We start from the raw sequence: 16,845 nt of genomic DNA, 5'->3' as shown, positions 1-16,845 counted from the left end.
CTGAATGTCTTATTTTTAAAGAAAATTTTACTGCTTTTATATAGAAATGAACTGAATTCTACGGTGAACCGTACTCGCATAATTTACGCACATGTAACAATTCGTTGTGTTACCCGTTGCCAAGTGTGTTGCTAACCCTGAGGGTAATAGAACGGATTACCAACTGCGTCTAAACCAATCAGATTTCAGTATTTAACATGAAAGTATAATAACATATTAAAGGTACCGTATTCTCACTATTCTGCATGTACCAGTAGCTGGTAGTCAATGTAAAAATTAAAATTATATAGTTGATACCTTGAAAGTTGATTTTTTGAATAATGTGAAAGTGGTCAATACATCCACATGTCATGACTTACTTTTGTTTGTAGTTTAACAGATATGTGAAACAGACAGTACTGTAAACCTGATGACCTTCAAAACTAAAAATATTGCAGTCACCTGTTTTTCATAGTATAAACCTGTGAATTGGATTTCTATGACATCAAGCAACCAAATGTTTTCTAAAATCTAAAGGCATTATTTTAGTTAATCTTGGCCATAGAAAGGAACAGAAACACTATGATTTAACATGATGATAAATACATGTACATGTATCTTAAATATGGATCATTTTTTGTTCTAAAAATTCAGTATTGGTCAGCTTTTAACTATCTCTCATCTATTGACCTTGTAAACCAATACAGGTCATACTAGTATTTTGGCCTTAAAAACCAATAAGGTTCACTGCCTCGCCATGCCCAACCTAGATATGAAGCTTTTAATAACTTTAGGAAAGAGCTTTTGGTCAGAAAGGGCCTGCATAGTGACCTTTGACCCCTTATCTGAAATAAAACCCTCGTATGGATCATCTTGTTCTCTTGAAATTTGATAATAGTGAAGCAAGGGGATTCGAGAAGATGGAACAATGCTTGAAACTGGCATAGATGTATACCTGGTAACATTTTGATATATAGGGATCATTTACTTGTCATAGTCAACTATGGTTGAATTTGAATGAATGTCTGGCTTAAAACAATGATGAGACATCAGATGTGGTGGTCTACTCACTAAAGTATTACTTTCCTTTGAAAAGGGGGCTTTAAAAATTATGTATACCACATTAGGCCGGAAAACAGATTCAAGGAAAAAGTAACAGTCAAAGGTAACACAGTTTTTATTTCTTCAGTAATTTTTCCACTAGTTTACATTCAAAAGTTATTACTTTAATTGTCAATTTATTTTTCGTACATATTCTTGGGATAGCGGAACATTTGATGAGTTGTAAACACTCTTTTGTGCCAGGCCTGTAAAGAAAAAGAAAACCATCATTAATATTCGGATTATCTACAATAAGCCATCTTCGCAAGCCAAGGGTTTTCGGTCCACTCCATTCCCCATAAACGTTTATGGGGAGCGAATTGGACCAAAAACCCTTGGCTTGCAAAGATGCAGACCTGACAATTCTAAGCATCTAAATATATGTCCTTTTAACTTCCTTGTAAGAAAAAAATTCGAGAAAACTTTAAAATAATATGTAGACCATATGGTCCATATATCTGAGTAAAACAGCTTAATGAGCCTCAAGGCATCTTGGCAATATCTGGTAATGCTAATTTATGAAATTGTCCTCACCACACAAACCAATTACAAAGTTCATTAGGGTCTTCAGTTTCCAACGGAAGACCCTATTGTTTTTGTTAGGTTTCTTTTTCTCTATTTTTCACTATTATTATTCTTTTTTTTCTTAACATTTTTCTTAAAACTCAAATATCTCAAATATGCTACAATGGATTTTTATGAAAATTTCACGAAAAATACAAAATATCAAGGTCTTTTATCATGTACATTTTTGTTGATGACGTCACTTCCCGTCGGCCGTTATATTCGTTTTTCTTTTTGTAAAAAGTGATCTTGTCCTCAAGATCCTTGACTAATAGATTTCTTTGGCCTATGACTAATTCCACAATGTTTATAAACTCAGATTTTAAGTCCAAAAAACAGTTATAACATGCTTTTCACTCAACTTTTAAGTTATATTCACGAAAGTAAGTTTTTAAATAATTTCTTAACCATAACCAGTTATTGCAAATTTTAAAAAAATCATCAAGAAAACTCTGATAACTTTACCCCTAAGCTCATAATTAAAATTGGAGATACCAGTGCATGTGTATGACTTCTGTAGAAACTGGCTGTAAAATGATATTTCACAATTGAAGTTTTAATAAATAATCTGAATACATGTATATCCGCACACATATACTTACATAGTACAGAACCACCACCAGTCCTAGACTTGATAACAGCATGTAACGAGTGTTCTTTGCTTGGTGGGCTGCGTTCATCTCCTTGAAATTTCCAGCACGAACAGGGAGGTTATCCATGGTCATCCCATATTTCTTGGCCAATTCTTTGGCTTCAGCTGGAGTCGGAGCATGTCCGAATCTTTTCTGAATAACATTTCCTGTAATATTTAAATAGAAACATATGATAGTTCATAATAACTAATATACTGAGATATTCTACGAAGTGGATTATCATAATCATAGATTTTTTTTCAAGAGGTTTAAAAGACATAAATATTGTATGTTGGCCATCACCCATTTTTCTTAACTTTTCTAAATTTTTTGTAAATGTGCAAAAGTATAGAATTTTTTTCATGTGACGTTTTCAAACAGAACATTTTTCTTCTGTAGCTCCTGGTCTGAAAAAAAATTGAATTGATGACTTAGAAGATACAGTTCTTTACATTTTAAAAAGCTGCAATTTACAGGGCACAAAAAACTTGCGCTAGATTTTTAATGATTAATCTCATTTCTGAATACATTCTGTACATATATTGATTCCAGAAAATTCCTTGGACATTTTACTTCAGCTATTGTCACTTAACTTGCCTCTGATATTCTTTTAAACACCATCACCAGCCCCATTAAGTTGAGTATATATATAGTTTGTTTACTTATCAAAGTGGTGACTCTCGACCTGCATGTGAATTCAACACGCTTGATTTTCGGAGGACGGTTAAGAAGAATGTCTCAAAGTAAGTCTGAGGCAAGTAGAGCAAAAACTTCAGTAGTTAACTGTCTGAAGAACTAATCATTTCAACAGAATTTAAGTGGAAATAAGGTTAATCAGTTTAAAACTAGTGCAAGTTTTTGTATGCCATAAATTGCCACTTTTTAATACGTAGCTCCTAGGTCATCCATCCGAATTTTTTCGAACCAGAAGCTACAGACCTGCAGCTAATCTCAAGGTACATGTTTACATGTACAGGTAGGTACTGTTGTCTTGAAGTGTGCAACTTCCTTCTTACAAATAATTTAAAGTGTACAAAGGTTTGAATTTGTAATACATAAATCAGAAGCCATACAGGCATATGGGAAAAAGTGGGATTCCACTACTCCAGCCGAAATTAGTGAATATCTATTACTCCAGCCAAAAATAGTGAATAGCTACAAATGTACTTCTAATCAGGTCAGAGCCAAAAATTAGTTGGGGACTAATAATTATGTTCCAAAGGCCTTTTTAAGGTGTTCACTGATAAGAATGTCATTTTACACAGAACATTTCCGCTGAACATTTGTCAGATTCTTAAAGACATTAACTACAACTTTTTTTATGTGTACTGCCTGGGAATAAATAAATTGGATGTAAAAGCCTTGAAGAAAAAATTATTTGACCTTTTGAGTGCCACAAGAAAATGAACCATAAGATAGGTTAAAAGCCAATAAATTTGAATAAAAGATGTTAATTTTGGTTTCATGGCTGCTACATAACATATATACAGTATGTGTTCTTACTCTGATGAGTGATGTGAATAAAATCTTGTTTTAGTAAGATTATACTATTGAATGACAATATATACCCTTCAGGTTGCTTTTAAGAGAAAGGACGACAAACAAACGGATAAACATGGTCACTTAAGAAGATGATTACTTTAAGACCTTCTTATTCATTGAGATAAACCCCATACTTCATGATATGTGTATTGATGAAGGAAAACCTCAGTCCTTGCAGTCCAAGGACAATGATCAATGTGGTAACCGACTAATTGTAGCATGTTGATGACATGCATAATACAACAGTATTAACCATCTTTCAAAATATACGGGTGGCATGATATTAACATTTAAATATATTTCCGGTTGTCAGCAAACGCAGCATTTATGCTAAAATATAGCTGAAACTATAGGAGGAATTTCGAACTCAAATATAAAATACACTGACAGTTTTCCGTCATTCTGCTATATGAAATATTAATTTTCCAAATAAACCATTTTCTTAAATTCCCATTAAAATCAAATATATATATAAAACATACTTGAAACATTAAAGAGAAGGTTTGATTTGGTCAACATTTTGTTCGAGTTCGTGGTTGACCTTCCGATTCTCTTCTACAGAATGAGGTAAAGGTAGGGTCATTTATGAAAAAATTGCACATTTTATTTCAGTATGTTATTTACTGTATTATACGAAACCATATTTCTATACTCATTGACGATAATTATATCAAATTTTATGCTGTAACTTTAAGATGCATTTATAGTCACGAACAATATTTATGGTACTCTATTCATAATTATCATGATGAAACTAGTTTTACAATACGCCAAACATAGATAAGTCGTTCCCAGAATGAGATATAACCGATAAACTTGAGAATTATTTTATTCTTTCAAACTAATAAAAACAAGACTATTTTCACTTGATCTATTTTATCAAAACTTATTTATCCTAAAAAAATAATTATTTTGTAGTACAAAGGTTGCATGTAAAGGTTGTCTGTAAAATCGAATGAAGAGTTCCTAAGAAGGAGACGCATTAGTGTTATTGACAAAAATCAGAATGGATCGTCTTGAGTGGAGTGACACAAATCTTGTTCCTGGAGAGGAACAAGTAAATTTACAACCAGGAATTGCAGTATATGACGGACAAGATAAGGTTACCGCCAGCTTTTATCCAAACATAAACATCTGATGTGATATTTTAGCATTTTAATGGAGAGAGAGAGACTTTGCAAATAAGTAATTGATTAAGTGTCTTTTTGGTCCACAATATGACAAGTATGGTGTTCCGATGGGGCCACTTCGACCTTCGCACTTTCGCCTTTAGGTCGAAGGTGCGAAGTTGCGAAGGCGAAAGTGCGACGGCGAAATTGCAAGAATGCGACGGCGAAGATGCGATGGCGAAAGTGCGAAGGCGAAAGTGCGAAGGCGAAGGAGCGATACTACTTTGCCTTCGCAACTTCGCACTCTCGCCTTCGCAACTTTGCACTTTCGCCTTCGCCTTTTTTGATAGCACAGAAAGTCTCGGTCGATTACATAGAATTTGATGCAGGCACCGTACTCGCCAAGGTTTTCCGATTAATCCATGATATTATTGGTACGCATGCGCTAGGCCATTGTGCTTACTATGAATGTTTATAAACATTTTAATGTGTATATGTGACATATATGTTTACCAGTGCTGGCTATGCCTAATCATTATATACTCCGTATAAAATGTAATGTCCACCAGAATGTATACATGTGCACTTCCGGACTCCTGCCACTTACCAGCTGTCTGTTTACCGTGGATCAAACACAGAAACATTCTAATTTCATTATGCGACACTCCTTGCTCATGTATGGACCTAGAGGGGGAGAGGGGGTCCACCCCCCGGAAAATCCAATATTAATAACTTCACACATGCAGTAAAGGGGGAGAGAGGGTCCGGATCCCATCCCGCGGAAAATGTAATTTTGTTAATTATATATAATAAAATCTCTAAAATATGTCTCGGACCCCCCCCCCCTTAGAAAAAGTTATGGATCTGCGCAGGCTGTTAAAAAAAAATTCTAAAATGTTCATCGTCTACCTCATATGTCCTTTTATACAGCTAAAATTGTCTTTAAACGATAGAGAGCTCCACAATTATAAAAAGGCAAAATCGCGAAGATGCAAAGGCGAGAGTGCGAAGTTGCGATGGCGAAGGAGCGATAGTAGTATCGCTTCTTCACCTTCGCAACTTCGCACTTACGCCCTTTCGCCTTCGCAACTTCGCACTCTCCCACCTCAACCTAAAGGCGAAAGTGCGAAGGTCAAAATGGCCCCATCGGAACACCATACACAAGTGTGGAAGGGTAAAATTTCATACACCAGTGATATTTTTTATAGTAATAAGCATACTGTATGGAACAGATGCCTGAAACAAAGCTCATATATGGCCAGAAATTAATCCTGACATTTACCCCATTTCATTTGTAACCAGTAACATTTTACATTGGTTCGCGGGGATGTTAAGGAAGCATATGGGCAATTTAGCGTCTTAATTTGACTGATATATTCAAAATCGTGACATTAAATAATTATTTTGAATAAGATCAAAAACATACTATTATCCTTTAAATTAGATGTCAGTGCAATAAAATCGGGTAGTACATAAGTGCCACATTGGTGCATTATCACGTGACAACTATAAATATACGTACTTATAAATATACGTATATTCCTTAACATGAAATGAGATAGAACAACACTACCCCGCGGTTTCAAAAATAAAAGAAACATACCAAGTGAAAGCAAAACATCTCAGTTTAATCAAAACCGCTGCTAGAATCCTATGTTTTTCCTTATTAAAAAGTCATTTATCCGGTTCTCGTAAAACCGTCCCAACTTTTATATAGTTTGCACTGAAAACAATACACAACATGGGATTCTAGCAGCACTTTTCAATTTAAGCATTGATCAAACTAACGATATGTATAAAATTTCAAGTTCAATATATACGGGGTAGTGTTGTTCTAGTCGGATTTTTATATTGTAAACAACGACAGAGGAAAGCCTGGCCGAGAAATAAAAGCAAATTTTCATACCTTTTAGCGAATGATTGATAAAACTAACATCTCCCCCAGTATTCTTATGTTCAATTCTCAATAAATCACACCACAATCCTTTATGAGAGTTCTTAGATTAGTTATAATTTGAATATGTTTACAATGCCTTCCGATCAAATTCACACGACATTCAACTTTTAGTCATGACATCATCAATGTTTAAATCTACGTAATACAAACTAATTTCTGGAAAAAAATTGTCTTCAGTATTTTTCATTTGTTTTTGATCTACGTTTCGTTGCTTAGATATTTGTATATGTACATAATAACTAAGATTTGTGATTTCACGGAATTACATGTAACTCAGATTCCATATGCTTCCTTAACACCCCCGCGTTACAGTGCTTGATTATGAATGATTTACAAACTTTGATAAACTTATGACAGGTCACAGTGTTGTTACTGGTAACACTGGTTAAAAATTAGTTTAGGTTAGGGTTAGGGTTATGTTTAGGGTTAGGGTTAGGTTAGGGTCGGATTAGGGTTAGCTTAGGGTTATGGAAGGTTAAAGTGGTTACTGGTAACATTGGTTACAAATTAATTAAATAAGGTTTGGGGTTAGGGTAATTGTGAGAGTTAGGGTAGTATTAGGGTTAGTTTAGGGTTAGGATTAGGGTTTAAGGCTAGGGTAACCATTGTAACCAATATTACTGATGTAACTTTTGGTGCTCGACATAATCCTGGTCATGGCACCAAAGAAACAAAATGATACAGCTGACTGAGCTTTTTAATGTCCACTGTCAAAGATCAAACTGGTTTAACACACATCCTCCTTAAATAATCTGTAGTTATAAATCAACAACCCAGGTTCGTTAATGCTTGACAGTGCTATGCCTCTAACTACCAAAGGCTGGTCTGCTGCATCAAATGTATGGATTCCTTCTGAACGCCTAGTCACTGACAAGTGCTTTATAAACTGAGCTATCATATACAGTCTCGTTAACATTGAGAACAAAATTGAATTTACTATCCATTTAAATATTTCAGACCTGCTTTGAAAATGGAGTACTAACACTTACCACTCACAGAGTGATATGGAAAGATAATAGAGACAGGGTAAGTGTATTAACAAATGATAACTACATTTAGACGTTAATTTCTTCTGTTGTGAGTCAGAGAAATTGGTTTGATTTCAGATTTTAATTTCTTTTTTTGTGGGTCAGAATAATTGGGGATAAAACACCTCTGAGATAGTTGTATACCAATTTAGTGTAAAGTTTAAGACAACTGAAAAGAATGATCTATGTACATAATACTTTAAAGCAAGTTTTAAACAATTTCAAATGTTCTTTCAAAATTGTGCATGAAATGTACTGTTAATATGACAAATGCAGATCGCATAAGAGAATATACAAAATTCTATACTTGTACCTGTTTGTGACTTCATGAAACTTGTAAATGTCTTTTTTTATAGAACGTCATTTCTAATTTTTACTCTTTTTGTAGACAAGAGTTTTAGCCTTGCAACATAGTTTAGTTGTGTATATTGAAGAGCAGCCATCAGGGTTTGCCAAAAGGTAGGTTGGTCTTTTCTTACAGTAAATATGTTCAATAAAATAAAAGCTCTTTGTCTGATCAAAATAAAATCACTGTAAATCAACCAAATATACATGTACCGGTAGTGCTTGCATACATTGATCAAAGCACAAACTGTCCAATGCATATTGAGACCTCTGTCACTGGCTTTTTATTTTTTGATAAATTCCTTTTCAACTTTAGTGCAAAGATTGCAGTACATGTGTCAGCCCCTGGACCCAGTAAGAAGCCTGGGCCAGTGACCCAGAGTCGCTATGACTACATCCGATTTTCCTTCAGAGAAGCAGGGGAAGGACAGGTGAGGTCAAAAGTTCAAGCTGTAAATAATTGACCAAAACTGTAAATTACACTGATCTGTTTTCTACAGATACATTTATATATATTTATACAAGTAAAGTCATTTCAAGCTGTAAAGAAACTACTTAGAAATGTTTGAAATATATTTTGTTGAAGCAATGTTGTCCATTTTAACATACCATTTCAAACTATATACAAATGCTGTGCTTTCTTTTTATAGTTTTTCAGAGATTATAACGAACAACTACAACAGAAAAAATGGGAGCATGTTATACCTCAAAGGAAACCAGGTGTAAGGGTTGTAATTTTTAAAAAAATGTTTTCAAATTTCAAACAGGTATCTGAAATCTCTGAACAGGTTTATGGTTATTTTATTTTGTACATATACTTGTATATATAAAACTTTTACAAGTGAGATTTTTCTTTTAAAGGCATCTCGACACAGAGCTGGTATTATGGGCATTGAACGAACCATTCAACAAACACACGCTAACACAGACAAAAACATTTCTCAAGCGTTTCAAGATCTAACAAAACTGATGGAAAAGGTGTGCATTACAGTTCATTTATTCTAGTGTTAATAACTAATGTTATGTGTATATCTTTTGGTTTCTTAGTACATCAACTAGTAAAAGCTTCTCAAATCTCAGCATCTCTTAAAACTAATTTCATATACAAAGAAAAAAAAATGTTGCTATAAGACAGCAAATATTTTAATGGAAAATTATTTCAAATTCTAATTTTTAAAAGGGAGCAAATGATAAAAAATGTGATGAAATATGGTGGGTTAACTCCAGTGCTGATCACTAAAAATATTGATAACATTTTCATGTTCCCTGCTGTGATATATTTAGAAATCCTAAGAAATATTACTACTCTCCTGTTTAGGCCAAAGAAATGGTAGCAATTTCCAAATCTATAGCAACGAAGATCAAAGATAAGCAAGGAGATGTTACAGATGATGAGGTAGGAATCTGTGAAAACATAATGAAAAGAAAATCTTCTAGTACTCCTTATTTATATTAAATGCTCTTTGCTCCATCAACATACTTACCAGCAATCTAGGCATACAGGTACATGTATGTATTGCCACAGTCATGTCAACAATTTTATCTGAACTGAAACTTTACATGCATGAGGCCTAGGTATGTAAAAAAGATTTTTGACTCCGACTGATGAAAAAAAGATCCTAACAGGGGATCACCTTTTTTGAAAGCAGGTGGTTGCAGATTATTTTTTAGTGTACTAATAATGGTTTCAAATTATATTTTTCATTAAAAAAATTTAATTTCCATGCGTACCGGTTTAAACACAGACACAGAGTCTGGAGCGAGCAAAAGGACAATTTTTACTAGGAGACTTGATGTAGTTACTGTAATTAAGTAAATGTTGTTATTCATGCTAAATTGTTTTCTTCAGACAATAAAATTCAAGTCCTACTTGCTGAGTATGGGTATTCCTAACCCGGTCACCAGGGACACGCATGGGTCAGGAGACAAGTACTACACAGAGCTGGCCCGGCAGCTGTCCAGTGTCCTAGAAAAACCCCTCAAGGTGAGAATACATCAACATCTTTAAGGTACATTGATCATATAATAAGGGATGTGACTCTCTCTGTGATTTTAAGCTATTACAGTGTAACAGTTGTAATCATTTATAAAAAAAAAAAAATTAAAAATATTTAATATTGAAGGTAAAATGTTGCCCAGCGTGTTATGTTGAAATTAAGTAAATTTTAATCTTCTGTAAAATCATTGTCACAAATGCCAAATTTGTATTTTAATGTTAGCATAAAGTGGGCAATTAACTTAACAAATATTTATCAAATTAACAATATGAAAATATAGAACAGATGAACTAGGAGTTTCTGATCATTGCCCAATGTAGACTTTGTTGAGTTTGTCTTAGTGATTATTGCTCTATACAGCTCGTCATGCTACTAAACAAAGGACCAAAAATATTATCTTAATAGCCAAAATTTGAATTTACACCAAACATTACACATCAGATACTAGTAGGTAGTTGAAAAGATGTTAACCATCGGATGCACAGTAGAATATTTGATCAAAGAAACAAAACAATAATGAAGTCAAGAACTTCTTGGTACACTGTCAGTGTTGACATGTCTTTGTGTATTTCCAGGAATGTGGTGGTATAATGACACTAACTGATGTGTACTGTCGAGTTAACAGGGCACGGGGAATGGAGGTATGGTCGTTAATAGACAATTTAATTAGCAGTAAACATGCATCTATTATCAGTGCATACAATTACATGTATTTTCTAAATGATTGTCTTAAGATTTGACTGGAAATAAATTTTTTATTGTCATAAATTCAATATACCCATGTTCATTTTATGCAAGTTTTGCAGTACCGTTAAATAAACATATTTCTTTGGTGTATTTTCAGTTATTATCTCCAGAGGATTTACTGAATGCATGTGAAATGTTTGAACTTCTACGACTCCCTGTCAGGTGAATGAATGTAAACATGTCCATAAATAGATAACCATATGCATGTACATTTAATATTGAATGTGTTTCAGTCTCACATCACCCTTTGTCATTACACAACTGCCCTGTTTTAGACTGAAGACATTTGACAGTGGTGTGATGGTGTTACAGCTACAGAGTCACGATGAAGACCAAGTCATCCACCTTACCACTCAACTGGTCAGTCAGCCACTTCTCTCCCACTTTAAAAATCCACTGTACCACTGGGTTTTTTTTAAACAATCATTTGAAATATTGTACTGATACATGTAAAACTGCTAAAGAACAATGGTGGGCAAGCTTTAAATGTATAGGGATGGTGTGAAGAAAAACAAGACAAACAGGAGTACCCCATTGTAAATAATCCCCTTTTATCACTTTAAGAGAAGGAGATTTTACAAGCTTCAGTGGTTGATACTGTACACGTTTTGTACATCCTTGGATCCAAACTGTCATTGTGATATGCAAGTTCTATTACACATGAGTATAACATTCTGTGGATATTTTTTGGGTACATTTAGCACATTCTTTCACAATTTGTTATTATACGTGTACATTTTATAACCTTAGAAATAAATGGAGGAAGGGGTGACTTTGTATTGATTTGTAAATTTCATTTGAAATCCGTTTAACGGGTAACTACATCTTTTTTGTAGGTGGAAGACAAGGGTTCCATAACTGCTGAAGACTTGTCCAAAGAAGTGGGCGTGTCTGTAATTTTGGCAAAAGAAAGGTATAGTATTGCAACAGTAAATAACACTATTCTCTATCGGTCACTTGCCTTATGTTTGGTCTATTTGAAGTCTTTATAAAAATAGGGAGGCAGTATACTGCTATACTTGCCCCGTGTGACCATGCATTTTTTATAATCTAGCTGTGGAGAGATTGTAATTGCTAAGATCAATGAAACTTAGATGAGCTCATCTATGAGTTCAATATCTTTTCCTTTATCAAAATTGAGAAATTAAAGATTAAACAAAGTTGTATTGCAAAGGAACATTGACTTCTCATCTGTTTTTATGAATTTACTGACACAATATTGACTTTAATATTGCTTATTATTCATGTGACCGTTATGGCCCATGGACAGTCACCTCGTGTTGTTATCAGTTACCCCATGTGGGTGTTCCATAAGCTGCTTTATCATAGTTTATAAACATAACCTGCTCAAAACCAATTACGGTACTTGTAACACTTTACTAGAGTCTGCCGGTATTATAAAGAATCTTTAAATATTTCTCATTCTGTTACTTTCAGGTTACTTCTGACAGAGAAGGTCGGAGGGATCTGCAGAGACGAGTGTGTGGAAGGACTGAGATTTTATCCCAATCTGTTCTTGACCAACGTCACCTGAATAACATAAACAAATTTGTTTATTATTTTGTTACCATGATTTTATTTGTAAAATATTTAATGCGCCTGTATATACAATTTAAAAAAAACAAGTATTAAAAATTTATAGTGCTTAATTAATATTTATCTATATTTTTCTTTCCTTAATTGGGGAATATCAGGAGTCTCTGGCCTATGGTCGTTGTTGGAGCCCACAGGTTTTCTATCTGTTTCACTGCTATAAAGAGTGTAACAGATACATACCGGTAACTTATGGGTTCCGACGATGACTTATGGTGTACAAGGTTTCCATGTTTAAAACAAATGGCGTCTGGTATAACCATGCTCCTTATCATACAGGCTTCCCTTTATATTTATTGTTACTACATTTATGCTACACATATTTGACTGAGCTTTAATGTGATTTCCAAGGACTAACTGTACTTTCAAGATGTCTGTAAACATGCGTATGTTGGTTTACGATAACCTGAGAGATTATTATACAATAGACCTTTTTCTCCAAAAAATTTGTTGAAGCTTTTGTATCTTTCTCTGCTTGTTTCTTTTAAGCTTTTTGAAACAATCACAATTTATTCAAAATTAATCCAAGGTAGTTAAAATCAATTACTAGATCCATCATTTTAGTACCTTTTTTTAACCAAACTTGTTCTTGAAATATTAGATTTTTAGACCAGAGTCATCTGGGGTTAAAAATATTTCTTTTGATAGTAGAATTGACTCCTGTACTATAATGAAGACCAAGTCATCCACCTCACCACTCAACTGATCAGTCAGCCAACTCTCTACCACTATAAAAATCCACCACTGTTTTTTTTTTTAAAACATTGATGTTGGATAATCGTTTTAAATATTGTACTGCTAAAATTGCTGAAGATCAATAATGGTGGTCATGCTTTAAATGTAGAGTGATGATCGATGCAAAGAAAAGCAAATCAACAAGATTTCTGCATTGTAAATACTCCTCTATTAATACATAAATATGCATCAAATGTACTTTGCCCTCTTCTTAATCGCTTAAATTTTACTAAATGATCTAAATTTTTAGGGTTCTTTCATTTGTATAAATGACTTTTCTTAATCACAGGCACGTAGCATCGGGGGGGGGGGGGGGGGGGCAGCAAAGATTATTCTTAAAAATTCTTGAAAATAAGGAAATAAAAAGTGGAATTGAAGTTTAAAGTATATTTACCACCCCCCGTCCCCCCTTTTTTTTTTGCTTGTAAAGATTTTTTGGTTGAATCTGCCCCCTCACTTTCAAAAACGATGCTACATGCATGAATCGTACAATAAAAAATATTAATATTTTAACCGTACGAACGTTTTACAAAACACAATGACTAAAAATTGTATAAACCTTTGTTTCTTCTAATGAAAATAACATGTGGTGATAACGAACAGTGTTTTAAATCAAAAGCCCAAAAGATACCAAGCAGGAGCAGAGCAAACACGGACCTCTACAAAAAATAGATGTAGGATCAGGTGCCTAGGAGGAATGAGCATCCTCTGCTGATTGGTCACGCTCGTCGTGTGCTTTTTGTCGTGCTCGGGAAAAACGGAGATGTCCGTAGACAATTATACTCTGTCCCGAGTTTTTGCTTCCACCTCTTTTCGCTTGATATTTCGATAATAATAGATACCTTTGTGCTCAAACTATGTTCATCCACTAGTATGAAAAGTGTCTAGATTATCTGTTTTGAAACGCCCCCTCTACCGCTTCAGGTTTCAATACACATCTCAAAATAGAAAGTCAACGGGGATTTTGCATTGCATCAGCCATTAATGAGCCCGGATGATAACGTTGAAAAATTGCGCGAGGTGTCCCGAGTACTTCCGAATGGCGAAAAGATGTAAGCATTTTCCATTATAAATCTCCGTAAGAAATTTTGTTTCGTTCCTGTAAACTTTTATGAGTGAAAAGGGATATTTGTTCAATGAAGATATCTTGGATATATTCCCTTTCATCGATTTCAATTGTATTTCTTTCACAGGTATGTGTATTTTTATTAAAAATCATCAAAAATTGATGGAAGCAATAACTTGGGACAGACTATAGGTGATTAATTTAGTCTAACAATTAGTATGAAAAACGTCAGTCAGCGTGCGACCCAGTCAGTGGAAGATTGTATTTGCTGACAATGTTGGTGTATTGACCATGGAACCTACGAAAAGATCACTTCAATCGAGACTGTTGATCCTATAGTTCTGTTTTAGTTTTGGGTCAACTTGTTTGTCAGTAGCTTCCCTCGCCTTAGAAATGGTTCATACACGTACATGTCATATGTACGTAGAGCATGCAATTGCAATAGACAAAAACTCCATATGCAGGTAACGAAGGTATATTGCTACAAAATTAATTACGTTTATCATAACATTTTGTTGTTAGGTTCCATCAATGTCCATTTCCAGTAAAATATCCAAATATGAAACAGAAGTATTACGCAGACTCTGTGATATCTATTATCGCAAATTCACTGGAATATATCGAGTCGACATAAGCATGGAAGTAACAATTGTTAATTGACAATATATATGTTGTCGATATACCTTAATGTTGAGTCGGGGGCCACAGCGAGTGTTTATTTTTTTCACGTACACATTTTTTTTAAAAAATAGATTCTACTTTTTAATATGAATACAAAAATAGGTCTGGTGTTTCAATTTGAATTGGCACGCACAATTGTATACGTCGGTCTAGGTTTCGGTTACAGATTTTCGTTTGCAAAATCCTTAAATTATATGTGCTTGTTGTTTTTATTTACCACAAAATAATTTCTATTTAATTGCAATCAAGTTTATTTGAAGCCCAACATTTTGTGAAATTGACTATATTCTTTATGTAGACAATTTGCTTTAAAATGTGTATCCAACCGAAAAATCCATTTATTAATAGACACAACGTTACCGCCTGTCCATAACTAGCATCTCGTAATATTTTACGTTTTTAGATATAGACACAATGTCTTGTGCGTTATAAAATATGGAACGACGGGGCTGTCTTATATGAGGATTTAACATTATACGCAGTGTTCTCCTCATTATATTTGGTAGTATATTCATTATATGGGGTCTTTTTTTTCACATTATATCGTGTGCATTTTCCATTATATATAGTACTTCTTTCATTATATGATGTAGTTATTTCACTATATTATGTACATCTATTATTATATGAGGTGCTTCCAACATTATATGAGGTGCTTCCAACATTATATGAGGTGCTCTAACATTATATGCGGTCGTTCTAACATTATATGCGGTGAACACAACATTATATTATGTACTTCTCACATTACATACAGTATATTCATTATTATTTGTTATACTTTCTTGTTAAATACTGAAAACTGATTGGTTAAGACGCAGTTCATAATCCGTTCTATTACCCTCAGCGTTAGCAACGCACTTAGCAACGGGTAACATTACAAATTGTTACATGCGCGAAAATTATGCGCGTACGGTTCGCTGTAGAATTCACGATATTCCTATATAAAAGCAGTAAAAATTTCTTAAAAATTAAGACATTCAGTATAACAAAATAAATAGTGCCTGTTTGGGAGGATAACAGTTGAAATTGACACCCCTCGAAAACCATTGTCAACCTCCGCTTCGCGTCGGTTGACAATGGTTTTCTCGGGGTGTCAATTTAAACTGTTACCCTCCCAAACAGGCACTATTTATATAATGTAGTATTTCTGTTATTATGATGATGATGAGCGTTAAATATTATGTCCGGTCCAGTGTTAGCATTCCGTGTGGTAGTTTGTGCATTTCGTTGTGATGTAGACACACTATTATATGTTGTTCTTTCATCTTTATGATGATGATCTTTCGGAAGCTTTTTTTCGGAAGTCGTGCTATGAAAAAAATGGATGATATTTTACGGGACCTTAAAATGGCTCAATTTATAGATGGATGTACCCATTGCCGGGCAATGCTATATGTCTAGCCCTGCTTAAACATTCTTAAATACTTGATGAGGATTACAGTATATCTTTCCAATTATAAGGCGTGAAAATAGATCTGCATATTGTCTATTAAAGTTTTTCACCTGATAAGTTTAAAAAAAATAATTTCAATACTACACAAATCACAATTCATAATTTAAAGTTAAGTTTTTTATCCATATTTCTAGGACCTTGCCAAAATTTTAAATTATATAAGGAATGAATTCAATATTTATTTGTTTTATACGATATAAAATGGTTTGGGCAGTTTACCCTTTATAGCGGTTTATAAAAAAGCGTAAACTGTTTAAAATCATTTTATATCGTATAAAACTAATAAATATTGAATTCATTCCTTATAATTTAA

The 16,845-nt window shown here is 33.8% G+C and overlaps 2 protein-coding genes across 2 annotated transcripts; one reads left to right on the top strand and one right to left on the bottom strand.

Moving 5' to 3' along the window:
* Positions 1–1,138: 1,138 nt before the first annotated feature.
* On the bottom strand, positions 1,139–4,409 carry LOC105348829 (uncharacterized). Its single transcript, XM_011458391.4, has 3 exons — positions 4,301–4,409; positions 2,247–2,443; positions 1,139–1,286 (listed from the first exon to the last, which is right to left on the bottom strand). The coding sequence occupies exons 1-3, from the start codon at positions 4,335–4,337 to the stop codon at positions 1,218–1,220; spliced, it is 303 nt and encodes a 100-aa protein (XP_011456693.1). The 5' UTR covers positions 4,338–4,409; the 3' UTR covers positions 1,139–1,217.
* Positions 4,410–4,761: 352 nt separating this feature from the next.
* Positions 4,762–12,658, top strand: LOC105348830 (vacuolar protein-sorting-associated protein 36). The gene is made up of 13 exons (XM_011458392.4): positions 4,762–4,920; positions 7,842–7,910; positions 8,301–8,371; positions 8,574–8,688; positions 8,908–8,979; positions 9,119–9,235; positions 9,576–9,653; positions 10,107–10,241; positions 10,830–10,895; positions 11,099–11,163; positions 11,277–11,361; positions 11,838–11,914; positions 12,439–12,658. The coding sequence occupies exons 1-13, from the start codon at positions 4,825–4,827 to the stop codon at positions 12,533–12,535; spliced, it is 1,143 nt and encodes a 380-aa protein (XP_011456694.3). The 5' UTR covers positions 4,762–4,824; the 3' UTR covers positions 12,536–12,658.
* The last annotated feature ends 4,187 nt before the right edge of the window (positions 12,659–16,845 follow it).

The sequence above is a fragment of the Magallana gigas genome, chromosome 2 (genome assembly GCF_963853765.1).
Source record: "Magallana gigas chromosome 2, xbMagGiga1.1, whole genome shotgun sequence".
In the NCBI taxonomy this organism is placed as follows: domain Eukaryota; kingdom Metazoa; phylum Mollusca; class Bivalvia; order Ostreida; family Ostreidae; genus Magallana; species Magallana gigas.
The sequence above is the reverse complement of the archived record's forward strand: the minus strand, read 5'-3'. Positions and strand labels throughout refer to the sequence as shown.